This window comes from Quercus lobata, chromosome 3 (genome assembly GCF_001633185.2).
Source record: "Quercus lobata isolate SW786 chromosome 3, ValleyOak3.0 Primary Assembly, whole genome shotgun sequence".
Classification (NCBI taxonomy): Eukaryota; Viridiplantae; Streptophyta; class Magnoliopsida; order Fagales; family Fagaceae; genus Quercus; species Quercus lobata.
This window is the reverse complement of record NC_044906.1, coordinates 2,936,798-2,964,660: the sequence shown is the minus strand read 5'-3', so window position 1 is coordinate 2,964,660 and position 27,863 is coordinate 2,936,798. Positions and strand designations below refer to the sequence as shown.

At 35.4% G+C, this 27,863-nt stretch overlaps 1 protein-coding gene across 6 annotated transcripts; it reads right to left on the bottom strand.

Annotated features, from left to right (window-relative positions):
- LOC115979904 (probable disease resistance protein At4g27220) lies at positions 1-24,176 on the bottom strand. Of its 6 annotated transcripts, none has more exons than XM_031101989.1 (9): positions 23,975-24,176; positions 23,695-23,837; positions 22,089-22,160; positions 9,260-9,442; positions 8,262-8,337; positions 5,314-8,153; positions 3,320-4,060; positions 1,385-2,245; positions 1-397 (listed from the first exon to the last, which is right to left on the bottom strand). In XM_031101989.1, exons 6-9 carry the CDS (start codon positions 8,095-8,097, stop codon positions 323-325), a joined length of 4,461 nt encoding a protein of 1,486 aa, XP_030957849.1. In that variant the 5' UTR covers positions 8,098-8,153; positions 8,262-8,337; positions 9,260-9,442; positions 22,089-22,160; positions 23,695-23,837; positions 23,975-24,176; the 3' UTR covers positions 1-322. The 6 variants fall into 6 exon arrangements, with proteins under 6 accessions (XP_030957849.1, XP_030957855.1, XP_030957853.1 ...); XM_031101995.1 differs by having other exon boundaries at positions 5,314-8,149; XM_031101993.1 differs by having other exon boundaries at positions 22,089-22,153.
- Between the last annotated feature and the right edge of the window lie 3,687 nt (positions 24,177-27,863).

Genomic DNA, 27,863 nt, shown 5'->3' with positions numbered 1-27,863 from the left:
TTTGTCTACGAAACAACCAGTTTCACTAATAAAACTTTGTATGATTTCTTGGACTATATAATAGCCTTGTCTTAGCTCCAAAGCCCCATGACAAAGCTACTATGAGTCTACATGAGTCTCAACCTTATGGCTTATACACAACACACCAATACATTCCGGCAAACTTGTTGGTCCAATCCAATAAAGTCTACATGACACCCCCCAAAAAAGAAAAAGACTACATCACATGTTCAACAATAGAACCTTATAGAACCTACTTTGAACAACTACAATATAAATTATTTATAATGTTCTAGAATTGAATCATTAATAAATTAAAAGATTAATCTTCCTTTAAGTCATCCTCCAAGTTATCAACACCATTTTTCTCTCCTGCCTCACTTGTGCTTGCATCAGTCTACAATAAAAGAGGTTGAAATCAATGGCCCAAATGAAAAATTAATCCAAAAACATGAGCTGAAAGAAAATTAATCCCAAAACAACACAACACTACATCATAATCAAATAAACAGTCTCATTCTTAATTTCTTATCTACCAAGTATACATGCAATTGACACCAAAGTCAGAGGATCCACAAGCACAAGAACAAATTAATATCATTACTTTTCAAACCAAATTCCTTAGAAGCAAAACTAAGAAATTAAGAAGATTAAATTTGTATTTCTATTTCAATGATTCAGTGTTATAAGCGAATGATACAATGCCTATGCAAAAAAGTAATATTTTGTGATTACGTATAGGAGAGATGAGCATTTTCATCACCATAGAAGAAATATAAGTTCATATATAAAATGGAAATCTATGTAAGTCAGCTTTTTTTTTTTTTTTTTTTGGTTGTTGAGGGAATTATATAAGTGAACCAATTGGCAATTTAAAACAAAATAAAAAAAGCCAAAGTGGTGTGTGTATTTGTCATTTATTTATTTATTTTTGAAGCCAAACTTAAGACTAAGTTAAACTCACTGTTTTAATTTAATATATAAAGAAATCCAGTATCAAACAAACTCTGATTAAATTAGGTTTGATGTTCTCCTAACAAATTTTAATTAAATTAGCTATATTCTTTCATACAAATTCTCTAATTTAACTTTTTATTTATTTTTTTATGGGAACTTTTTTATTTTTTAATACTTAATAATTAAATGTATATCATTTTTTTTTATAAAAATATTTACTATTCCAGTGCATTATACCTATTAGCGACCATTAGTGACAAAGCAATATTAAGAATTGCAAGTGTTATGCATTTATTTAATAACCCTATGTTACCTTAGAAATTAGGATATGTGACCATTGGGTCCACAGCGCATGCCACTTTCCTTGTGTCTACTCCAATGAAAATGCTTTTAAAAATTAAATAAAATAAAAGCATTAGAACATTACCTTCTCAGTGAATAGTTGTTGCACGCACGGATCATAGTTTTCCTCCCAAAATCTTTTTATGGCGCTATTCACATCTTCCTCTGGTAGCAGTTCTCTTCGCTCTGCCCACCTTTCGTTTTCGTCCAGTCCAATTATCTTTAGCTTCGGCATGCTTAGGACTCCATTAGAGAAGATCTTCATTTCCGGGCATCCGGTCAAAAGTAGATCTTCCAGTGATGGGAATTTGATGGTGCGATTCCCCCAGTGGAAGCTTCTCAAACTGGGTAAATCATAAAGGTACAAAAAATTCAATTGATTGAAACAAATCTCATCTCCTGCTTCACCTTCTCCCTCGTTTGTGACTATTTCTCTCACTCTTTTGCATTCAGATATATACAATTTTTTGAGTTGGACCAAACTTTTGACTGTTGAGGAAGTTGCAAAACTAATCAACCCATGACATTTCCATACAATCAAAATGTTTAAATTTCGGAAATGCTTTGAGGATGGAACTAAATTTTTTAATCTACCGCATTCTGATACTCTCAGAATCTCCAAATTTTGAAATGCCCTACCTTGTTCAGAGTTTTCCTTCCACAAAAGCATCAACCTGGGCATTTTATATAGTTTCAACTCTGTCAAACGTTCAAACGTCCCAGCATATTGTCCTTCGTTATCGAAGAAAAGATTAGCGACGGAAAGAGACTTAAGATAGCGAAATCCTTCAACAAATACCGAAGGGACTGCTATCAATTTATCATCTTTGCCGTACAAGCTGAGAACTTCTAGTTTGCAAAAGAACTCTCCAAAAAGTCGACCATTTGTCTGATTCATGGTTTCATTCCAATCCAAATCCAATTCTTTCAAGTTAGGGAATGTATCCTGGAAAAGATCGAAGTATTGAACAAAAGAAAGCAGAAGTTAGTGTTCTCTAAGCAAGTTTGGGATAATATTCCCAACAATTTCAAGTGGGACTGAATGTATGTAAATCAAGTGGCTATCTACAGAGGGAGAGCAACATGCATTGATGCATCTCCATTTATTATCCTATGTAATAATTATATATAACATTTTCTCAGGTGGATGTGAATTCCCATCTCCCCCGTAAAGGTAACCCATTCCTATATAGTTGTTATACAAGATACTACCTCTTATATGTTTTATAGTTTCTTTTTAAGGGATTTGCTTCCAAACAAGATAACTCAAGCACAAAGTAGGAGTACATGAATGCGCACAATTTTTTATTTTATTTTTTTAAAATTATTTTTTGGAAAAATAAAAGATAAAAAAGGGTCCCATTGATCAATTCAAGATACTAAATTTATTTTTAGTTTAGCTCAAATTTCTTATTTAAGAACAAAATATTTTATCAATTAAACTAATTGGAATCTACAAGAGAAATTCTAATTTAAAGACATTAATAACCACATATGAAATCCTAATTAGTTTGAAAAAAAAAAATTTTATATAAGGTTTTATCATTTGGACATCTCAATTAAGTCTTCCATAAATTTTCCAAAAAAGAAATCTAAAATTTATTGGCTTTTTGGTGAAACAATATATATATATATATATATATATAATATTAAGTGGTCATGGACTTACCCAATACATATCTGCCAATTTCTTGTTCCGAGCATTTACTTAATGTAGCCTTTTTTTCTTTTCTTTTTTAATTTTATTTTGTTTGGACGTTGGCTAAATGTAGCTATGTTTGTTTGAGCAAGAATTGCTCAGTTAAAAGTTAGTATGTAATAGCTTCAACACAACTATGGTACTGTATCCGAAAAAAAAAAAAAAAAATACAACTATGGTACAGCTGGAAATTAGTATGTAGTCCGACTAGTCTTTTTGTTTTTTGGGTAAGCCGACAAGTTTTTTAAGTATTAACAAATTGTTATTAATTTTAATTTCTTGGATATCCATGTTAATAAAGAAACAAGTACAGATCCATACCTTTTGAATAAGAAAGAGGGGCTGCTGAACTGGAACATGACGGTCCAACCCATCTGTATTTGGGAAGCTTAATTCATTCGAAGCAACAATCCTCACTCTGTTGCATTTGCGTATCTTCAAAATTTTCAATGATGGCCACTCTGAAGTGTGCTTTCTGGGATAGAAATACTTGAGTTCGGGCAACAATATAAGACTTAGAGAGATTATTTGTGGGAACACAAACTTAGTCATTGTTTCTAATCCTTCTTCCAAAGCAGCAATTTCCTCCATTAATCCACAATCATTTATATGTAGACTCTCAAGCTGTTCAAGATGTTTGGCCACCGAGATTGGAAAAAGACTTTTTAGAGTCTCACATTTAGAAACTTCAACTTGTCGCAGATTTTGAAATGTTAAAATTGCTTCAAGATCTGAAGTCCATACATGCTTAAGTTTCGGTAAATTGTTTAAAGTCAAGTGTCTCAACTGAGTGGATTCCTTATCACATATTTCATCAACATTTTCCCCTCTAACCTCAAAGACCTCTTCTACCGAATTGCAATCCTGTATCGTTAATTCTTCAAGATTCTGGAGTCTTCTCAACATATTAGGAGGAAAAATGTTCATTAGATTTTTACAACTGCCAACATGCAACTTTTTTATTTTGCAAAAGGAATCTGGAACTAGTTGATGATTGTGCCATAACATCTTCAGGTTATCTATGCGTTTGATGTATATTTCCTCCAAGTTAGAAAATGCAACCTACATTTCCCACGTATCTATTGAGTCAATAGCAAACCTTTATATTACCAAACATGGTGAAAAATAATAATTAGAAGATAGAGGCAAAGTTGTTAGAAGTTGATTAAATTAGATTAATGTTGGAGATAAAGACATAATAAAAATAAACATCGGAAAACGAACTACATTATATTCTTAAAAAAAACGAACCTACAAGAACAAGAAGTAAGCTAATAAAAAAAAAGCAGGAAAAAAAAAAGAAATAAATCAGCCTTCTAATTGAAGAGACTAGAAAGATTGTTTGGCTGTACAAAAGGTTCATTTCTTCAGGTTCTTTCTAAATGTGATGTTTGTTCTCACAAAAAATTTAGATAATAATATTTCTTTCGAGGATAAAAATTCGATTGAAATCTCAAGTAAAATCTGGTTTGGGCCAAATTATTTAGCACAGAGATTATATATATAAAACAAATATATTATGAATTGGGTTTAAGTCACATAATGAGAATTTGTTAAATTGGTATGCACTAATTTTTGAAAAATTATTTGGGATATGATTATCAAATGATCACTAATATTCTTCTCCAAAAATAAAATGATCACTAATATCACATTTACTCTAAACAATTATCTCTAATTTTTTATATCCAACAATTATTTCTAATACAAACTTCATATTAATTACTAATATTCTGTAAAACGAAAACCCATTTTAATTTTTTCTAAACAAATAATTTGTGGTGTGCCACACTGCCACCCACCAGCATTAACCCATTGGACGCGTATCTATGATTAAGGCATTACAATTTACAAACAACATACATAAAAGTACCAACGGATTCAATTTGCCATCTAGCCAAATGTGGTCTTGTAACTTTTGTTAAACACCATGTGGGCACTATTTTAGGAACCCTGGATCAACAACATATCTTCAAAGGTTTATGAAAATCAATGATAAAGAAATTTCAATTTTGAAAAATCTCAAGAATACATGAAGAGAGAAGAGGAGGGGGGAAAAGGGCAAAACTGAAATATTGCCAAAAAAGAAAAAGCAAAATAGGAGTAGAGAATGGCTAAAATGATAGTTATGATCTAGTCTTGGTTTTTAAAAAAGAATCCATCACGATCTTTTTAATCTTATTGACATTATAAACATATGCATGAGACGCTATTAAGTATTAAAAAAGCAGTCAAATTCTGGTCTCATGCTCAACCAAAAAATGTGCATGTGGAAAGGTTATCAAAATCGGTGAGGAAATCAATCATAACAATACCTTTTCATTGAAAAGCAGCTGAGAATCAGCATCAGGATGGAAACCCACCAAATTTGGTAAGTTTTGTAGATACAAAGAACGCAATTGAGTGAAGTCAATTATATCCATTCTGATATCGTGGTTGACTTGTATCTCGTGTTTTCTTTCCTTTGAAAAAATTGCAAACATGACCTTGCAATCTTCAATCTTTATTTCTTGAAGTTGAGAAAAGCATCCAAACATAGTTAAGGAGAAGACAGATGTCAACTTTTCACATTTCCTTACTTTTAACTTTTTCAAGCTAAGGAAAGACCCCATTGGAACTTGGCCATGGCATATTTCTTCAAGATTTTCTATATTATATAGAGAAAGTGACTGTAAAACAGGAAATGCAACACATTTAAACTCCATCAAGTTAACGATGCATTGAATCTCAGTGCTGTTTCGAACATAGAGATGCTTTAATTGTGGAAAACCTTCCTTGTCAACTTCGTAAAGAATATTTTTAATACCCTCCTTAGGATTCAGATCAAGATATTCACAGCTTTTCAATAAAACTTTAATCCCATCGTCTATTTGCAAGCCTCTATCAAGTTGAAGTTTCAACGTTCTTGAGACTTCAAACTCATTGGGCCAATACCCATCCCAATCCGAATCATTGCCTATTAATATTTTATATCTTTTCAATTTCTCAAAAAGTAAGGCTTTTGGTAGAATCTTAGGATTGAGGATATGTATATATAATGTGGTCAAGAGTGGCATATGGTCTAACTCAGAGACCCTAGTATTGTTTCTTTCTGTGATTTCGCCATCAACCTGCCATTGATTGAAGCTACGATTCATATACAGTTCTTCTAACCCTCTCAAATCTGAAAATACATTGGATGGAACGACTTTAAGTTCGGTGCAATAGTTCAAATTCAACAATTGAAGGTGAGTCAATTGCCTTATTTCCATGGGTAACCGCTTTATGTTGGAATGTGATAGGGTAAGAGCTCTCAAATTCTTCAATTCTCCAATTAAAGCCACGTCTTCCAACTCACACCTATCCAAAATTAAACTTTGGAGGTTGTGAAGGCATGAAAGGGATGAAAGATGCGGAAGACTTGCGTTAATCAAAACTAAAACTCTAAGCTCTTTCATTCCTCCAAAAACGATATTAAGAATAGGTTTTTTTGGAGACGAAAAATATTCTTTATTCCCCAAAAAAATGAACTTAAGTTGTGGACATCTGAACCTCTCAGGAAGCTCCTTAAAGTCAACATCAAAAAGTGCGATTCCAAAAGAATCTTCCCATTTTTTAATATTTAACCATTTTTCCGGACCTTCTAAACTTCTTATGGTTAACATTTTCTCCTCTTTGTCTGCAATATAAATGGCAACATCACGAATGACGTCATGCATTTTAAATGTACCACTTCCATTACCTTCCAACAACAAGCAAGAATCTTTTAGACTATTGACCAATGTGTAGACCCTATTTCTCACTTCTTCCATTTTATAAACATCTTCAAAGAAGTCCAAACCCACCAAATATCTCCATAAGAGATCTATTTGTATGACCTTATCTTCTTCAAATATACTGCAGAACAAGAACAAAGATTGCGCTTCCTTAGTTAAAAAATCGTAACTCAACTTTATACTTGAGTATACCATCTCATGCATCTCTTTGATCTGTGTTGGATTTGCCCTTTTTAATTGACCCACGGCATCCTTCCATATATCTAGATTCTTTTGCTTTTTCAACGTATTCGCAACAGTTGTTATGGCAATTGGTAAACCTGCACATTCTTTGACAACCTCAACCATGGTAGATTGGAATTCCATTGTTTCAGAAAAATCGCCTGCTATCTTTACAAACAAGAATTTAGCTTCGTTGTCTGATAAAATTCCAACTTGGAATATCTCTTGAGCATCCATATCCTTGTCCAATACATCTTGAAATCTAGATGTTAGCAATAGTTTGCTTCCTTTGCGATCATCCCCAAAGGAAATTCCAAGAGCGTCCAAGTCAATCTTGTTCCAAATATCATCTACAATTAAAAGGACCTTCTCTTTCTTCAACCTCTCACGTAGCAAATGTGCTTTTTGAAAATCAGTGTCCTCATCTTTAAACTTCAACTCTAATTCTTTTGCAATGTCTTTCTGAATCTGTTTCAAGTTTGGAGTTTGGGATACAACTACTGTAACAATCCTTTCAAATAACTTGTCTTTTATGGCTTGCGTTGCAATTTTTCCAACAAGCATGGTCTTGCCCAAGCCGCCCATCCCACAAACCCCAATGGCAGCTATACTATCATCTTTTAGAGCCTTCATAACTCCGTCAAAAATTGATTTTCTTGATTCAAATTCCTCATAACCTTTAGTTGAAATTGTAGTACCCCCTTCTATAGGGACACGGTGGCCTACTGCATGGAACGTGTCGGCCGTATCCTTGAGTTCCTTGACGGCCAATCCCATCTTGTGTGCCTTCTTTCCAATCTGATAACGGGCCTTCAAATTAAAACACTTCAACTTTGCTTGGCCTTCCTTTTCAACAAATTCTTGTACCTCTGCAGTGATCCCCTGAACACGTGTCTGCCACCTCTGGACTTTAGCTTCAATTTCTTCTACGTTCATTCTAGCAGCTTCAACCTTATGTTCCACAATCTTTCTAGCGTCTTCGAGATCGCCAACTTTGTTGCTGAGATTCTCAACATTTCTTTTGAAGTGAATCAGATAACCCATCTGACGTGCTACTGCTCCAATTGCGTAGCCCACAACTTTTTCAACGATCACTTTAACGGTCTCCGTAAGAACCTCCATTTTGTGCTTCTGATTGGTCTGTGTTTTTTTTTGTGCTTCTTGGGTTGGGCTGCTATCTTGAGAGTAGAGGCAAAGAAAGGCCCAATAAAAATCGTTGACAACAACGAAAGTGTAATCAAAATTGAAGGACAAAAAAAAGCCTATGTAATGATGTAATGACATACCTGTGTCTTTGGAATATTAATGAAAGATAATTTAGTCTTCTACTATCTTCACGTGGGCTGGGGAGGAAGCTGAAACCTGACAATTAAATTTTTTAAGAAAAAATTAAACCAAGTTAATCGAAAATAAAATAAAATGATGTTTGATTTTTTTTTTTTTTTAGGAATTTTCTTGGGCAAGGATTTGCAACAATTCTTGCATAAATCATTGTATTTATTTTGTTTTAAAAAAGATCAAGGGTGGAGATCAGATCTAATAAAGTAAAAATGAAACCCACTATAACTTGCCACATTACACAAATCTCAAAATACTGAAAGAGAAATTTTTAGACAAATGTCTATTTAATAGCTTGACGCATCACCATTATGCAGGAATTGCTGCAAACTAAGGTTGCAGCAAATCCTTGCCCAATTTTTTTTGGTTTATTAGTACTAATGCGATAGGTTGTGATAAGGTGGGAGTGCAAATAGAAATAAATTATTGATGGTAGGCAATAGGCATCTACTTTGATCAATTTCTCACTAGTTTCATTACAAGGGGAAAAAAAAGTTATGTTTATGTTTTGATAAATGGAACAATTTTATTATTCAGTGGAACTATTTGTCTCATGGGAGAAACAGAGTTTTAATCCTCAATATTCCTTCCCTCCACACCAAAAAAAAAAAAAAAAAAAGAAAAACAAGAATTAGTTCATTTTTTTTCCCATGAAATGATGTTTGATGGGGAATTTGCAAGATTTTCAAAATCATTCATTCCGTTTTATATGTCTCAAGAAAAAAACAATCTCTATTCTTGCTTCCAATCTTTCTTTCCTCATTTACTCTTTTGCCTTTTTTTTCTTCTTTTTAAGGGCAGCTAATACAACCATAATTAATTAAGCACCACCTTAGGAACAGTTATTAGAATCACAATTACTCAGCCAAAAAAAAAAAAAATACAGCCACAATAAAGCAAGAACGATATCAAAGGAAGAATGAGAAAAAAGAAAAAAAGAAGGTACCTCTCTCTTTAGGATTTCAAACTATTCCAGAGCAGCTTGTTTTCACCTTGGACAGTCACTCTTTTTTTTTTTTTTTTTTTTTAATCACTGGGACAGTCACTTTGCTAATGAGTATCAGTAAATTGAACAGTTGATGATACCCTTTCCTTTTCCCTTTGTACAAGTCTTGATAAGTAGAGCAAACTAAAATTAAAGAAAAAAAAAAAAAGTAAATCAGAAAAACAAACTGCAACAAAAAATCAAATTAAGGAATGAAAGGATAGCATAAGCGAAGAAAAACAAGCAAGGACAAACTAAAAGGAAGTAACTCTCTCCTTCACACTACAATTTTAGCAGGTTTCTCTTCTACTCCTTTGACTTGGCAGAACAAGGGTGGTCGCTATAATAAATGAGAGCAGGGGTGAGAAGCTGAAAATACTTTACTTTTATTTATTTATTTTTGGGTAGAATTGGAGGAAACTAAAACTAAAACGACAGGACTCTCAAAAAAAAAAAAAAAAAACTAAAACGACAGGATACTAACACAAAAAACTGCAACGGAAATTAAGGTAAAAAATCGGATTTTTTTTCTTTTTTTCTTTTTTAAGAATCGGATCGAGCAAAGAAAATCCAAACTAGGAGGATGACTGCAACGAAACTTAATGGCGTAGAGTAGAAAGTATCAAACTCTTCTTCTTCTTTTTCGTGAGAAGTGGAGCAAAGTAAAACCAAAATGAGAGTTTCTTTAAGATCTTCTCCCCTCTATCTATGTGTATATTAAAAATACTTGGTGTACTTTTGGCTCCAAATTAAAAAGTCAACTTATTTTACTATTTAGCTTATTTTTGCTACTATTATGGGCCCTATTACAATTTTTGATACTATTTATGGATCTCACTGTACTATTTCAACTAACTTTTACCTTTATCTATAGTATTTTCAACAAAAAGTTTTCAATTTCAACAAAATAATCAGATCCTATACAAACCCTTAGTATTCTAAAAAAAAAAAGTGAGAGGGTAAAGAATGACAACACAAAAGTTGCTGCGAAAGTTAATTTAGACTACAAGAGAAACGAATGAAAGTAGAGTAGGAAAAGGTTTTTAACTGGACCTCAATGGAAGAGGGTTTCTTTCTTACTCATCCAATTTTAACTTAAAATTAGATGAGCAAAAAAGAATTTCAACTCAAAATATCTGCTTTATGATAATTCTATTTTATTATCGTGTTTGGTAGGGGTATTTTCATCTAAGAAAGTCTTAGTGGACACCTTCGCCCGTCGGTTGGATCACCTTGTCTTTGACTCGTCAGGATAAATGCCTACACCAATGGACCAACCATTCATGGACCCATCGAGAGGTCCTTCCCCATTTAAAATTCTTAAAGTCCTGACGAATCGACGTCCCACCCTCCTTGAAAACCTATCGGATAGCTCATGTATGTGCCCGATGATTGCCTCACACAAAACCCTCGACTCACATACCAACGAATGAAGAACCATACCGATGGTTGGGTACGCTGGATCCCACATGCCTTTGCATATTCTCCAGTCATGAGTCCCAACATGGAAATAACTTACACATCATGTTCAAAGACCCCATTACATGTGCACATCTTCCCTATATGGGAAGGAAAGCCCTAAGATCCCGGAGCCATTACTCCAAATCTTCTCTACAAGGGAAGTTCCTACGTTCAAGGGATCTTGGTCAACTCTACACCACTATATAAGCACCACACCTCCTCTTCTTCAAGGTACATGAAAATCTCTAACTCTCACACTATCAAGTTCTCAAAGGTTTTCCAATCACTCTGACTTAACCTTTAAAGGGCCTTTGGCCAGCACCCTACCAGTGCCCCCTGTAGGTTCTTTGTTCTTCTATTTTTTAGGTACCCTAATTGGTGCATGTGTGGATGATCAGCTCACTGACGATTTTGTGCATCATCAGTTGGCGTCGTTTGTGGGAAAGAGTGATTAGTCATATCATCACTTCTAAAACAAAGAGTTGATGGTCCAGATGTGATCAATGACTACCATCAACCAGGAGACCGAAAAACCCCTCCAACACCTTGGAAAGGCAAGTGCAAACCCTTGTCGTAGTAGTCAAGCACCCAATGCAATCAGGAGTTAGAGCAGCAATTGAACCAAAGGGACGAATGACTTCCCAATGACCAACATAATGAACGGGACAATGACAAGTGCAACAACCACCACCTCCCGACGAGGGATCGGCAAGAAATGGAAAATTAGGAAGAAAGCAACGCCGCCAGCAGGCGGGATCGACAAGAGGACACTAACCACCCATCCAAACTAGAGAGCGGAGCGGTATGCGTGGCACAAGAAATGCAAATGATGAAAGAGAAGATAGATATGATGATGAACGCCAGGAGAGGGTGAGTTTCCACTAACCTAGATAAGCCACTACATTGAACCAATTCACCCTTCACAACATAGGTCACCTCCGACCCCCCTTCCAACTAAGTTCCAGATGCCACAGGTGGAGACCTATAATGAATCGAGGGATCCACTAGACCATCTAGAATCATTCAAGACCCTATTGCATCTACAAGGGGTCCTAGATGAAATCATATGTAGAGCATTCCCCACTACAATCAAGGGAGCAGTCCCCAATACTATCTCAACTTTCAAGGAATTAAGCGAACATTTTGTCACACATTTCATTGGCGGATAGAGATATAAAAGATCCTCAGCAAGGCTGGTAAATATCAAACAACAGGATGATGAGAGCTTGAGGTCATATGTAACTTGGATCAATAAAGAGGCCCTTTTGATTGATGAAGTTGACGACAAAGTCTTGGTCACGGCTTTCACCAATGGACTCCAATCCAAGGAATTTCTTTTTTCCATCTACAAGAATGACCTGAAGATGATGGCTGACACACTGTATTGAGCCACGAAGTAGATGAACGTTGAAGACGCCATGATAGCACAAGGGGGTAGACCGAAGAAAAGGGAAAAGCATAATGACCCTCATCCGGACAGAGGAAGAAATTTAGCCCAAACAAGTGACAAAAAGGATGACAAAAGGTCGAGACCTCCTCTCAACAGGATTGCAAACTTCACACCATTAAACACTTCGCTCAACCAGGTCCTCATGCAGATAAGAGACAACTTAGCACTAACATGGCTAGATAAGCTAAAAGGAGATTCAAACAAAAGGCCAAGGAACAAGTATTATCGTTTCCATCAGAACCATGGAAAAGAAACCTTTAAGTGCTATGACTTGAAATAGCAAATAGAAGCCCTAATTAAGCAGGTAAAGCTACAATGATTCATCAGGATAGAAAGATCCAGAGAAAACGCACCTAGGGATCCGGAGCCCAACCAACAGGCAAAAGAGGGCCCAAGAGCCCCACTTGGAGAAATAAGGATAATTGTAGGAGGAAGGACGATGGCTAGTTCCTTTAGCAATGCAAGAAGAACTTACCTATGGACGGTACAGAGCATTCAGATCACCGATCATCTACCCAAGCCCACAACAGTCAGTGACCCATATATCATCTTCACTAAAGAAAACGCTTTTGACGACTCCACCATCCTCATGATGATGCCCTGGTCATCAACTTGTCAATATCTGACTTCAACACCTGACGAGTCTTAGTGGATAATGGGAGCTCAACTGACATTATCTACTATCCCACCTTCCAATAAATGAGGATCAACAAGAAAAGACTTCTACTGTCAGACACGCCACTTGTGAGGTTTGGGGGTACCAAAGTGTTCCTCGTCAGATCAATCGCCCTGCCAGTGACCATTGGCACCTATCCTCAGCAAATCACAAAGGAAATCACCTTCTTGGTCGTCGAATTTTGTTCAACAAACAATGCCATCATTAGGCGACCTACACTTAATGTGTGGAAAGCAGTCACCTCTACTCAACACCTACTAGTAAAATTCTCGACAGAGTATAGGATAGGGGAGGCACACGGGGACCAGATGGTGACCGCCCGAACCGGATTACCTATATCGATACACAAGCCAGTATAGACACCGCAATTCGTTCCCCTTATGACTTGGGCCCCCATTCCCCAATGATGTTGAATTCTAAGACTCAAGGTTAGTTTAAGGCTCAATCAGAAGTTTAAATTGACTTGAGAAGTGTTAAAATGAGAAATATATCTTTTAATGAGCAAATAAATAAATTTTTGAAAAATAAGGCCAAAAGAAACCCTCAATGCGTACGCATGAATCAACCCATATACGCGGCTTTCTACATGCGTACGTAGGCTTGATCTTGCGCAAGCATAGCGATTTTCAAAAAGTTATACAAGACAAGTTTTCTACATTTATGTTGAGGTTTAGAACGAATCCCGCATCGTCTAGGGATTGTTCCAAATCCTTTTTTTTCACACTATAAAAATCCTTACATAGAATATTTTCAAAACACACAGAAATCTCACGGGAAAACAATAAAATTCACTAGAAATAGTGAATCAAAAGGGAGTTTTTCACAAAACACCTTCAAGTCAATTTTCTTTTGATTTGGGCCTTTTCTAGCCTTGATCTTTGAGTTTAATCTTTACTAATCACTTTTTTATTGAATTGTGAATAGATTTAATTGAGGAGAACGGTAAAAAATAAAGCTTGAAGAGCTTTTCTTTGACATATTAGTTTTAAACCTTCCTTTTCCTTTTCATTTATTTTCTTCTTTTAATTCTTCTATTTGTCTTTTTTTTTTTTTTTTTGTTATAACATGTTATGATATGCTTTTCTAGTCTAGGTTTACGTTTTTGTACGTTTAAAATGTATGTTAGGTTGTTAGAATTCCCATTTTGAGGTTCTGCCCTGTTTTTGGTGTTTTTAGGGTTTCTGGGCAAGAACCTACATACGCATAATCTTGCCCATGTACACAGGCTTGATTATGCATACGAAAGCATGTTCTTGGGTGCACAAGCCACTGCCCAAAAACACTAATTTTTTTTGTTTCTTTTGTTTTGATTCTGCCTTCACATGTTTATTTGTTTAGCTTCTTTTTCTATACTTTTATGCTTTCAATGCCTGTGTTTCACATGTTTAGTTGCTTGGTTTGCTATCATATGTTAGAATTAGGGTTTGTTTAGTGTTTTCTTTGTTTCAATGCCATGTACATGCATTCACATGCTCATGCATGATGCCATAGGTGCTAAGTTGCTGCAAGGTAAGTAAAAGGTAAGTCATGCATTTGTAATGTCCATGCATTTGTGACTTGATCTTATTTTGGTGTTAGAGATGAATGTAAATGTTTGAATGAATCACATGTTACTTAGATCTTTTCTTATGCTTATGTTTTTGTCTTGATTTGATTATACATGTTGTTGCCTTGTTTTGTTGCTGCCTAATTTGATATGCTTTGATGCCATGATTGGATGAATGCTAGGTTGGTTGAGGTGTATGTTAGATGAATGTTAGGAGATGTCATGCTAGATGAATGCTAGGGTCTAAGATGAGATGTTGTGCCATGATTAGATGTATGGTAGGCTTTGATTATGAGCATGATAGATGTATGGCTAGGGTCTAAGACATAAGACACAATAATGGGAAGCCAACCTTAGAGTTGGGCTGTTTTGGGTGCCTAACACCTTTCCAAGATCGTACCTTAACTCCAAAATTATATCTCTAGTAGTAAGATCAAAAGATCCTTCCTCAAAAGGACGCTATATATATGGTTCCTAGGACATTGCAAAAACTAGGTGGCGACTCCATTTCGACCCCCTCCCCTACGTCCACAAGCAGCCATGTGATCTACAAGGAGCTCACACTCTTCTTGAAGAATAACTTGGACCTTTTTGCTTGGAGGATAACTACCCACTCCTACGAATCAATCTCCTCATGGACTCAACAGCTGGGCACTCGTTGTTGAGCTATATGGATGCTTTCTTCGGTTACAATTAGATCAAGCTAGACGAATCTAATCAAGAGAAGACTTCATTTGTCATAAGCCAAGGGCTATTTTGCTATAAGGTTATGTCATTTGGCTTGAAGAATGCAGGAGCGACGTATTAAAGACTTGTGAACAAGATGTTTATCCAGTAGATCGGGCGAAACATGGAAGTGTATGTAGATGACATGTTGGTGAAAAGAAAGAGGCAAGAACACCACCTGGACAACCTTTGGGAGATGTTTGAAACCCTTCGTCTCTATAATATTAAGCTTAATGCCAGCAAGTGTGTGATCGAGGTGTCGTCGGGAAAGTTTTTTGGCTTCATGGTGTCTCAACAAGGCAAAGAAGCCAACCTCGACAAAATTCAAACCATACTAGGGATGGTGCCTCAAAAGAGCATCAAGGAGGTGTATAGTTTGAACAGAAGGTTTGCAAGCCTCAACAAGTTCGTCTCTCGAGCAACGAATAAGTGTTTGTCATTCTTTAAGACATTGAAGATGTCTTTTGAATTGGCCAACAAATGCCAAAAAGCCTTCGAGGATTTAAAGGCATATCTTGCGTCCCCACTGCTACTCAATCCATGTAAGCCTGATGAAGAGCTCTCCCTTTACATGGCCATATCCCCCATGACCATCAACTCAGCTCTCATCCGAAAAAAGGATCATGTGCAATTACCTGTGTTCTACACTAGCCGAGCACTCAGAGGGGCAAAAGAAAGTTATCCTCCCATGGAAAAGTTGGCTTTTGCTCTAATTACAACCACCCGTAAGCTTAGACCGTATTTTCAAGCATACACTATAGTAGTCCAAATGGACAAACCTCTACGAAAGACAATGAACAATCCAGAGGCAGCCAGGCGATTAGTACTGTGGGTGATAGAGTTGAGTGAGTTTGACATATAGTACAGCTCGAGGACTGCAATTAAGACCTAAGCATTGGCCGACTTCGTTGCAGAGTTCACAGCAATAGAGGACAAAGGTAGGGGGTAGCCCCATGGATGGTCCAAATGGACGGTTCATCCAATTGACACGCCAAAGGAATCCCGGTGGTCCCATGATCTCTAGAAGTGGACCAAATGGAGTGTGTAGTCTGCCTCCAATTCCCGACAACCAATAATGAGGCCGAATATGAAGCTCTACTAACAAGCCTTGACCTAGCTAAAGCAACGGAGGCAACATCAATAATTATAAGAAGTGATTTCCAAGTCATCGTCGGGCATGTCAGTGAAGACTACGAGGCTAGAGGTGAACAAATGAAGAAGTACCTAAGCCTAGTCAAGAAGCAGATAGGTTTGGGCTTTGCGGTGGAACTCATGCAAATCCCAAGGGAAGAAAATGAGCAAGCTGACCGTCTGGCCAAGGCAACATCCGTAGAACATATGACCATCAGTAGTCAGGTACTATCCTTCATCCAATATTCTCCTGCCATTGAGAAAATAGATGTGCAGGTAATCCCAATGGGGTTTGACCAGATGACTCCAATCATCTCCTACCTCAAAAAACGGAACACATCCTGAAGACCATAACACTTCCTGAAGGTTAAAGGTGCAAGCATCACGTTTCATGTTGAATGGAGATATTCTTTACAAAAGAGGTTTCTCTCACCTATATTTGAGATGCTTAGTTCCCGATGAAGTTGACTACTTCATGAGAGAAGTCTACGAAGGAGTATGTGGCAACCACTTAAGGGCATGCTCACTAGTTCACAAGCTCGCACAAGCTGGATACTACTAGCCCACTATGCATAAGGATGCCCAATCCTATGTAAAAGCATGTGATAAGTGTCAACGCTTCAGCAATATTGTACGCCAACCATTAGAACAGCTCACTCTGATGAACGCTCGATGGCCCTTCGCCCAATGATGACTCTACATCATAGGACCCTTTCCTATGGCAATACGGCAACTCAAGTTCCTTGTCATGGGAATCGATTACTTTGCCAAATGAGTTGAAGTGGAGCCTTTGGCCACCGTCACTGAGAAGAACGTCTGAAACTTTGTTTGGAAAAGCGTTGTCTGTCGCTTTGGGATCTCTAAAGTCCTTGTCTCTAATAGTGGAAAGCAATTTGATAACGAAGCATTCAAAGATTTCTGCTAATAGCTGGGGATCAAGAACCACTACTTTTCACCCACCCAACCACAAGCCAATGGACAGCTTGAGGTTACAAACCGATCATTACTCAAAATATTCAAGACTCGGTTTAAGGGGAAAAAGGGGATATAGCTGGACAAATTAGCCAGCGTCTTATGGGCATACAAGACGACGGTACGAACTCCCACAGGTGAGACACCCTTCCACCTCGTGTTTGGAAGTGAGGCCGTCATCCCAACAGAAGTAGGGTTGACAAGCTACATAATAGCTCATCATGATGAAAGGAGGAACGAAGAAGGAATACACCTACACTTAGGTCTATTGGATGAAATTCTGGCGATAGTTGAGCAATAGATGGCTCGCTACTAGGACCTTATGGATAGACACTACAATACTAAGGTCAAGCCTCGACACTTCAGCGTTAGAGACCTTGTCTTAAGGAATGTGATGGCGACTACTAAAGATGCTACACAGGGCAAGCTAGGCCCCAGTTGGGAAAGACCTTACAAGGTTGTTAACTGCTACAGAAGGGGAACTTACCACTTGGAGATGCTCAACGAACAAAGCCTACATCACCCTTGAAATGTTGGGCACCTAAGGAGATACTATTAGTAGTGCACCCGCTATAAACTATGTTACCGCTTTTCTTTTAGCTTTTAGACTATTGAGTTTTTCGATTTTTCAAATTTTTGCTAAGTGAATTCCAAAGGCCCAACGGGGAAGATTGTCAACATTTTTTAGCTCGATTAATTTTCAATGAAGCATTATTCTTGAAGAATTGTTTAACTACAACATAAAAAGCTCAAAAAATATTAAGTCCTACCTATAAGGTAAACCGACGACTAAGGACACTGACGGGTGCCTAGTCACTTAAAGAATCTTAAATCCTACATATAAGGTGGACCGACAACTAAGGACACCGAGGCGGGTGCCTAGTCACTTAAAAAATCTCAAGTCCTACCTACAAGAAGGACCGACGACTAAGGACATTGGCAGGAGCCTAGTTACTTAAAAAATCTTAGGTCCTACCTACAGGATGGATACCAATGAGAGCCTAGTCACCTAAAAAATCTTGAGTCCTACCTACGAGGTGGACCTACGATTAAGGACATTGACAAGTGCCCAATCACTCAAAAAATCTTAGTCCTACGCTAAGAGACCCGTCAGCCCAATCTAAAATCAACGAGCACAAACACTTAATAATATTTTTATTAAAAAGCACCCTCACTTCAAGTGGTCCCAATGAATGCTCAGGCTACAAAGTAAGCCAGAACTGACGGGTATAAACACTTCAAGAGAAAGAACCCCTTCCCTTCAAGTGAAACTAATGAATGCTTAGGCTATAGCCTCAGCTGACGGGCACAAACACTAAGCATTTCTTCATTATCCTTGAAAGAGGCTACGTTCGATGTAAATAAACCATTCATAATCGACAGTGTGATATTCAAAAAAGGATATAGGCAAAAATAGAAATTATCATAAAATTACTGAAATCTAATGTCAAACCCAACGAGGGATAAAAGTTGCTTGTGCCAAAACAGGGCACCCGTATTGTTTTAAAATTACATATTGATATTAAAGAAAAAATAAAAAATAAAAATAAAAAATTTCAAGCATATGGTTTGTTTGTTGGCTTGTTTGGTTGCTTGTCAGTCTCCTTCTCTCCTGATCCATCGATTCCCTTGCCCTCTGGCCTAACAGCTTCCGCCTCTTCAAGATCTGTCTCCTCCTCGTTAGGGATATCATTGCCAACAGGGGTCATTAGGACCAAAGTGTCTATCTGAATTTAGGAGAAATCTAAACCAAGGAACAAGAGGATGGCCTGCTTACAAAAGTCCTCAAAGCCATCACCATATTGGACCCCCATCTCATTAAAATAGGTCTGGGACGTTTGTAACTCTGTAACAATCTCATCCCTAATCTTGTCCATATGCTTACGAAGAGCAGTCAATTTGGTCTTAAGATTGGAATTCTCCTTTGTCACCACCTCAACTTGACGAGCGCTCCCTTGCACTTTATCCTTTTGCTCGTTACGCTCCGTATTTAAGTTCTGAAGTGATTCCTTGAACTTTTTCAAGGTCTCTTCTTCGATCTCCAGACGGCTCCTTGGGCACTTGATCGACACCTCCTCAACAGTCCACCTGATCTATGGGGCCTTCATCCTCACCAAGCCCTGGAAATGGACGGGCGAAAAAAAGGCATTAAAACGTACCCAAAAATAGATAAGGAACGAGGGTAGGAGAATGCAACTTATCCTTATCATGTTGAAAAGGCTTGAATCGCCCAAAGCTTCTGTCTTGTGCTCTGAGCACTCGTTGAGATCAGTGTCCTAGACAATTGAGTGAGTCGTATCCGCTGCATACTCTCTACTTTTCACTGGCAAGGTTCAGGGATCAGCATCCCCCACTTAGCTAACCCTATAACACCTCGGTGCATATGAAGATTTTCCAAGCATTGGGAGCTATCTGACAAACGGATACACCCATATAATCTGCTAACCGACGATAGAGGTAGCTAAGAGGCAACCTCAGCCCAGCAATAAAAGCTGCCTCATAAAAGCCAACCTCGTATGACTCCCCCATATAGCATTTCTCCCCTTTATCAACCTTTCTGATGGGGACATCTTCGGGGATCTAAAAATGAGGCCTAAGTCTGTTAAAGACCTCATTCGTCGTGCTCATAGAAAGTCATTGATTGACTAGACGTCGGGGAGGACAATTTTTCTATGAACTCGTTCCAACAGATTGGTTTCCACCTCCTCCTTAGGGGTTGAACTTGCTGACAACTCCCTCTTAGAGCCAAATGGTTCATCTGACACATACTCATATCCTGACGGGTAGGCCTCTTCATCGCCCGATTCTAAAAGGATGGACAATGAAGATTTACCCGTCGCTTCACTACTTCCTGATATTCCCTCACCTACAAGCAATGAATGGAAACTAAGATTCTACTCACTCAACTCCTAAACATAATACCAATAACTACTTATCAAAACAAAAATACGAAACAATAAAGTAACAAGGAAAGAAGAGGAACTTACGTAGTTGCTACTATGGGGGAGTGAGTGACGGATGAATAAAAGCGACGGTCCTCCTTAAGGCGAAGAACAAATGAGACCAATGTAAGAAAAAAGCTCTGGATTAAGCGCTTGAAAGTAAAAAATGGAAAGTGAGAGGCTAAGAAAGGAATTGAAATATTTATAGAACGAAGAAGCATGAGAAACGAAGCAACGCTACAACTCGAATTTGCCCAATCAAGGATCGCCATATGTCACCTAGCCTCTTTAAAAGACATTTATGTCCCTATAGGTGGCACGAACCTCTACACAGAGTAATTAACGATTAAAATATTCCTCGTACTCCACAGCTTGTCAGTTATCTCGATGAACAACAAAGTAGGGGGCAGCTGATAGGGGTATTTTCGTCTAAGAAAGTCTTAGTGGACACCTTGGCCCATCGATTGGATCACCTTGTCTTTGACTCGTCAAGATAAATGCACACACCAATGGACAAACCATTCATGGACCCGTCAAAAGGTCCTTCCCCATTTAAAATTCTTAAAGTCCCGACAAGTCGGCGTCCCACCCTCCTTGAAAACCCATTAGGTAGCTCATGTATGTGCCCGATGATTGCCTTACACTAAACCCTCCACTCACATATCGATGAATGAAGGACCAAACCGACAGTTGGGTACGCTGGGCCCACATGCCTTTGCATGTTCTCCACTCATGAGTCCTAACATGGAAATAACTTGCACATCATGTTCAAAGACCCCACTACACGTGCACATCTTTCTTATATGGAAAGGAAAACCCTTAGATCTCGAAGCCTTAACTTCAAATCTTCTCCACAAGGAAAGCTCCTACATTCAAGGGATCTTGATCAACTCTACATCACTATATAAGCACCACACCTTCTCCTCTTTAAGGTACATGAAAATCTCTTGCTCTCATACTATCAAGTTCTCAGAGGTCTTCCAATCACTGAATTAACCTTCAGAGGGTCTTTGGTCAGCACCCCACTAGTGCTCTCTATAGGTTCTTTGTTCTCTTGTTCTTCAAGTACCCTAATTGGTGCGCGTGTAAATGATCAACTCGCTGACAATTTTGTACATCATCAGTGTTAAAACACTAATTAATTTTTAGTGTAGCTAGGTTTGAATATCATATCTCTTATTAAAGTATAAAATATTTTACCAATTGAGTTAACTAGAATCCACCAACTCAACTCACTTCATTACACTTAAATTTAATCATAGAATCATATTCTTGGTCAGAATTCAAATGTCATCACTTACCACACTAATAAATCTATGGTTCAGTATTTTGCATTTGACAATCCAATCCATCAAGATAATTGACAAACTTTATACAGAAAATATTTTAAAAAATATATTGAAGAACGGGATGCAAGTTGGCTGGATCAAGTCTAAATTCTTATAAGCAATCTCATGCTCATTCTCATCTCCCTAAAACAGGGTAAGTGATCAATTTAGGGAAATAAAAATAAATAAATAAGCGAGAGAAATAATAAAAACAAATAAATTGATGTTTTATGATTCAATAAATAGTAAAGATCATTCCTCAAACAATTATTTTGCTCTTGTTTTGTGTTTCAGTTAAAAATAATTTTTTTTGATGTTTTGATAACTGAAAGAAATATTAAAAGTAAATAAATAATAATATTTTAATGGAACAAAGTAAAGGACAAAGAATCAGATATGAATGTTTTGAAAAGTGATTAACTAAATTGAAAACGTAGGCTTTCCTGGGTTGGGCTGCTGTCTTGAAAGTAGAGGCAAAGAAAAGCCCAATAAAAAACGATGACAACAATGGAAGTGTAATTAAATTGAAGGACAAAAGAAGCCCATGTAATGACATACCTGTGTCTTTGGAATATAAATGAAGATAGTCTTCTACTGTCTTCACGCGGGCATACAAAGGAAAGCTGAAAGCTGACAATCAAATTTTAAAAAAATAAAAAACCCAAGTTAATCTAAAATAAAATAAAATGATTTTTGATTATTTTATTTTAGGGATTTTTTTTGGTTTCTAGTACTAAGGTGGGAAGCAAATAGCCATGAATTATTAACGTTTGGCAGTAGGCATCTACTTTGATCAATTTCTCACTAGTTTGATAACTTTGATTACAAGGGGGGAAAAGGTTGTGTCTGTTTTGATGAAGAAAATGGCACAATTTTATTGTACAGTGGAACTACCTGGTTTATCTCGAGAATCTGATTTTTAATCCTCAATTCCTTCTCTCCAAAAAAATAAATAGCATAGAAGTTCATTGTCTATGAAATGATGTGTTTGATGGGGAATTTGTAAGATTTTCAAAATCATACATTCCTTTCTATACGTCTCAAGAAAAAAAAACATATATGGAGCATCCAAACTTTCTGTCCTATTTACACTTTTGCCCTTTTTTTCTTTTTAAGGACAGCTATTACTGTTACAATCATAATTTAGCACCAATTTAGGAACAGTTATTAGAACCACAATCATAGTTGTAAAAACCGTGAATCAATTTTTATTTTTATGTATCTTATATCTTAAGATACACATCTAATAAAATTTGTAAGAAAAAATTATAAATATATATAAAATGTATATTCACTATAAATTCGGAATAAAGTCAACTAATGACTAATTTAATTATCATTAGTGTAATAATATTTAACAAAGCTAGCTAAATAAATCAAATTAGCATTTTTTTTTTTTGGCACTTAAATTAGCAAATGTTTATAACATATCAAGATGTCCAGGATTCAATTTCTCCTCCCATTGTAATTATCAAAAAAAGAAATTCAAATTTAAAAGTGATAGTACATGACATATGAGCTAAAATAATAATTTTATTTTCATCATATCCTATCCATCATCTTACCTAATCAACTCCATCAAAGCCAATGTTGTCATCATGTTCTTCATCTTACGGATGATTTATGTCTTCATTGACATTTTCTTCATCATCATCAACATTTACTATTTACTCTTCTTTTTTCTTTTTTTTTTCTTTTTTCCTTTTTTTGTCATTCTAGTTTCTTAGACTTATGACAATAAAAAGATAATTTCATTGTCATTTAAAAATAATTCTAATTATATGATTAATATGAAAGTGAAGTATCAACTATATAATCCAAATTTTGTAGGAGAAAAAGAGAAAAAAAATGAACATTTTATTTTATTTGGCTCAATTAACTAGCTCAATAATTTTGTATTAAAAACAAGTTTAAAAACTTGTTAGACTCAAATAAAGCACAAATTTTAACACCCCCACCCCCCAAAAAAAAAAAAAAATTTAAACCAACATATCTTTGTATGATGCGATACACACCATAAACATTTACCGTACATAATATTTTGTACACAATACGATGCAAATGACCACAATTACTCAGCCAAAAATAAAATAAAAAATTTACAACCACAATAAAGCAAGAAAGATGTCGAAGGACCAATGAGAAAAAAGAAATAAGAAGGTACCTCTCTCTACAGGTTATCAAAACAATTGCAGAGCAGCTTGTTTTCCTTTCTATGCTCAGTATCAGTAAACGTGAACACTTAGCGATACCTTCTTCTTTTTCCTTTGTTACAAGTCTTGTTAAGTTGAGCAAACTAAAATGAAACTTAAAAAAAAAAAGGGTTAAATCAGAGAAACAGAGTGCAACAAAAAATCAAATTGAGGAATATTGAAAGGATAGCATAAGTGAAGAAAACGAAGCAAGGACAAAATAAAAGTAAGAAAGTAAAAGGCTTCACACACTACAATTTGAGCAGGTTTCTCTTCTACTCCTTTGGCTTAGCAGATCAAGGATGGTTGCTATAATAACTGAGAGAAGGCGGTGAGAAGCTGAAAATACTTTACTCTTTTTTTGTATTTTTTGGAGAAATGGAGCAAAGGAAAACTAAAACGATAGGAATAGGATACTAACACAGAAAAGTAAAACTGCAACGAAAATCTCACTCTTTACTATAAATTTTTTTTTTTTTTTTTTTTTTTTTTTCTGTTAAAGAACCGGAGCCAAGCAAAACCAAACTAAGAGGAAGAGGATGACTGCAACGAAAACTAGTGGCGTAAAGTAGAAAGTATCAAACTCTTTTTCTTTTTCTTTCTTTTTTTGAGAAGTGGAGCAAAATAAAACCAAGATGAGAGGATGAAGACTGACAACACAAAAGCTGCTGCGAAAATTATTTCAGAGGACAAGAGAAATAAGGGAAAGTAGAGTAGGAAAAGTCTCTATAATTGGACCTCAACAAAAGAGAGTTTCTTTTCTTTCTCATCGACTTTATGTTTTTTAATTAATAAGAAATAGGAATAATAGAATTTAAATCTACTTCATGATTATTATATTTTATCATCGTATCAAAACAATTGAATTTTGATCTAGGCAAATTTGATTCACAAATCTTTTATTCTAAAATAAAAAAAATTTACTAATTAAACTAACTAAAATTTATTAGTCCAAAGTAAAATATTTCATTGCACGTTAGGTGCGTACAAAAAATAAATTATCTATTCTTGAGAATTGATATATATACAAAATTTGAATAAAAGAATTGGGTACCTATAAAGTAGGTCAAATAAATTTGAGATTTCCATTGGAAGGGAGAGGACAAAGATAGTTTTTTTTTTTTTTATGGGCTAAAATACATATACATAAAACGTCTATTGAATCCACAATCCTATTTAAATGCCATTTGAGCTCACATTAATTCGCTGCAAAGAGTAACGTTGGTGCTCACATCATTCCATATTATCGTTCCATATTAACGTTGGTACTAAGAGTTTGTTTAATTAGAAATGTGGAAAAGTAAAAGAATAGAAAAGATTTTAATTATCTTTCTTTTTATTTGGTTGGGAGTGGAAAAGTGGAGATTGGAAAAAATGAGTTTGTATAAATTTACTCATATACCCTTAATAAAAAAAATGCCCAATTAAAACAAAAAGTGACAAACAACCAAAAAAAAAAAAAACAAAGCAATCACCTAAATTTATTAAAAAATAAAAACCATGTCTTGAAAAAAAAATCAAGTCTAGTTAAACACAACAAAGCACCATGCCATAGCCCAAAAAAAAAACAACATCCTTGGAAAAAAAAAAAAAATTTTTAAATAACGTCACAAAAAGTTTTAAAAAAATAATAATAATTAAAAAAAAGAAGAGGCACACCCAGTAAAGCAAAAGCTTAAAAAAAAAATTTGAGGAGGGGGGGGGGGGGGGGGGGGTGGACTTGACGAAACCCATGTGCGCTATACATGGCAATTTCGTCATTTATCTCTTGAATTTCTCCCTATCCAGTTTTTTCATTATTTTGGTGAGAAAACTTTATGGTAGGTCTAGAGAGAAAATACCTCAAGTTTCAACATCTTTTTCCCCTCTCCTCTTCCCAACCAAATACACTCTAAAAAGTTTTCCCTCCCCATTTTATTTTCCTTTGTTTCATCCTCCCTAAAATATACTCTACAAAACACACCCTAACTTTTTCTCATTGGCATTGAACATCTCCGTAGTTAATTTCAACTAATACTATATTGATAAATTAATACATTCAAGTTAAAGTTTACATGTATATCTTGCCAAAATGTATGTATAGGGAGCAGAATCACATATAACAAAAGATTTAGTATACAGCTACATAGGTGAGAGTTATACTATGCTTCCAATTTAAGCTGGAAAATCTCAAAGAATTGGTGCAAAAGTTTTCCAATCCTCTTAAAATTCATGAAGTCCTAGATTTAAATATTTTTAGTAGCATATTAGGATCACTCATAAGAGATTCATCATTGTAATTACCTAATATATATTAAATGGAAGATTACATGCATATGGAAGAGTAGTTAGGTATCCGCAGAGTTTTAAACACCTACGTGAACAATAAATAAACAAACAAAAAATAAGGATGGAAGTCTTTGTCCTGATACCTTTTATATATATATATATATATATATATATAATTAAGAGAAAGTTCAATTAGAATTTGAAATTTAGAATCCAATTTATGCCATGTGTCTATATTTATGTGGAGACCACATCATAATTATCCACTTATATACCATGTGTTCACTTAAGCTTTTTAATCTTTATGCCAAGTGAGTTAATAAGTGCAAAATACTAAGAGTTTAATATTAATGAACTTTAAAATTAAAAAATAAAAATAAAAAACCATTCACAAATACAGATATACTCAATAAAAATAATCACACAACAAAGATAACCACATGTTCTATTTTATAAAAAAATTAGAAAAAGAAATTATCATAAGTAGTATTAAATTTATGTAAGAATTTTAATATATGACTAATTAATTATGTTTACTTTTTTCAAAAAAATAATTTGACTAATTATTTATATTTTAATGATAAAATCTGTGTTTAATTTTAAATATACTCATACATATGCATGTGTTATATGCTTTTTTTTTTAATAATTTAACGAATTATTTATATTTTATAATAAAAATTGTGTTTAATTTTAAATGCATTGATCCATTTGCATGAATTACATGATAGTTTATTCATAATATGGGTGACCAATCAATGCTACGCGATTGGTTCCCTTTACACTTATAATTATTGTTTCGCTTTTTGAAAATTCTGGATCCGCAATGCGGAATGAATCTTTTGAATTCTTACTAGGAAAATGCCAAAGAGTCATGGGACGGGAGCTTCTAACCTTTTTTTTTTTTTCTTTTTTAATTTGTCTTTTTCTCTTCTTTCCCATATTTGATAGTGGGACTGGGAGGCAGAATGATCGAGTTGAACTTTTTTTTCTTTTTCTTAGTCTCTACTCTTTTCCCTTACTTTCCCTTTCCTTTTCTTCACCGTATTCATTGGGCGGTGCCATAGAGGGAGGCTGAATTATTGAGTGGATAACTATTTTTCTTGTTTAGAGCATCTGGAAGTTGATCAAAGACTACGTTTGCGTTTGATAAGATTACTGTAAATAGATTTTTAAATTATGGTATAATATATTAAAATGCAACTTTTGTACATCAAGTTTTTTTTTTTTTTTTTTTTCAAAAAAAAAAAATTTGTTATTTTTATTTTGGTCTTTTATATTTTAAAATTTTTATTCTTCATATTTGATTTTGTTTCATATCGGTCATGTTTATATTTTCATTTGTAAGTAGGTAACTCTTATCCTCATAGTTATTTTACTTAAGGAATCAAAACGCATCTTAGACTTAAGTCTAGCTTATAAAGTGCTTGAGTTGGAGGAGTAATTCTTAGGTACTCCCGGAGCCGGAGAATGGTGCTCCCTCCTCTTACATTCATGGTGGGATCCGCTCATTAAATTCATAGTGGGGTCCGTCATGAATATGAGAGGAGGGAACACCATTTCATTATACTCCAAGACTACCTAAGAATTTTCTGAGTTGGAGGGCCAAAATTGTTTATCCTGGGAAGGCAGATTTGTCACAAATGAGTGACTTGGATTACTTGTTTGTAATGGTTAGGATTTTCAAAGGAAATCCTATTACAATTAAAATCTTAATAAAGTTTAACTTCAAAATTGGTTGTAGCCTAAGGCTCCAAAATTACTTAATAGAACAAACATTACTGCATTTTTCGAAATCTAAACATTGAATTACATGTTCTTTATGCTTTTAATACACACGTTAAATTTTTTATCAATCGGATATTATTTACTA

Excerpts from the sequence above, each read along its gene's own strand:
- LOC115979904 (XM_031101989.1), bottom strand. The coding sequence starts at position 8,097 with ATGGAGGTTCTTACGGAGACCGTTAAAGTGATCGTTGAAAAAGTTGTG. Across the intron at positions 4,061-5,313 it reads AGCTGCTTTTCAATGAAAAG|GTTGCATTTTCTAACTTGGA; the intron begins GTATTGTTATGA and ends TGGGAAATGTAG. Across the intron at positions 2,246-3,319 it reads CCCTCTTTCTTATTCAAAAG|GATACATTCCCTAACTTGAA; the intron begins GTATGGATCTGT and ends GATCTTTTCCAG.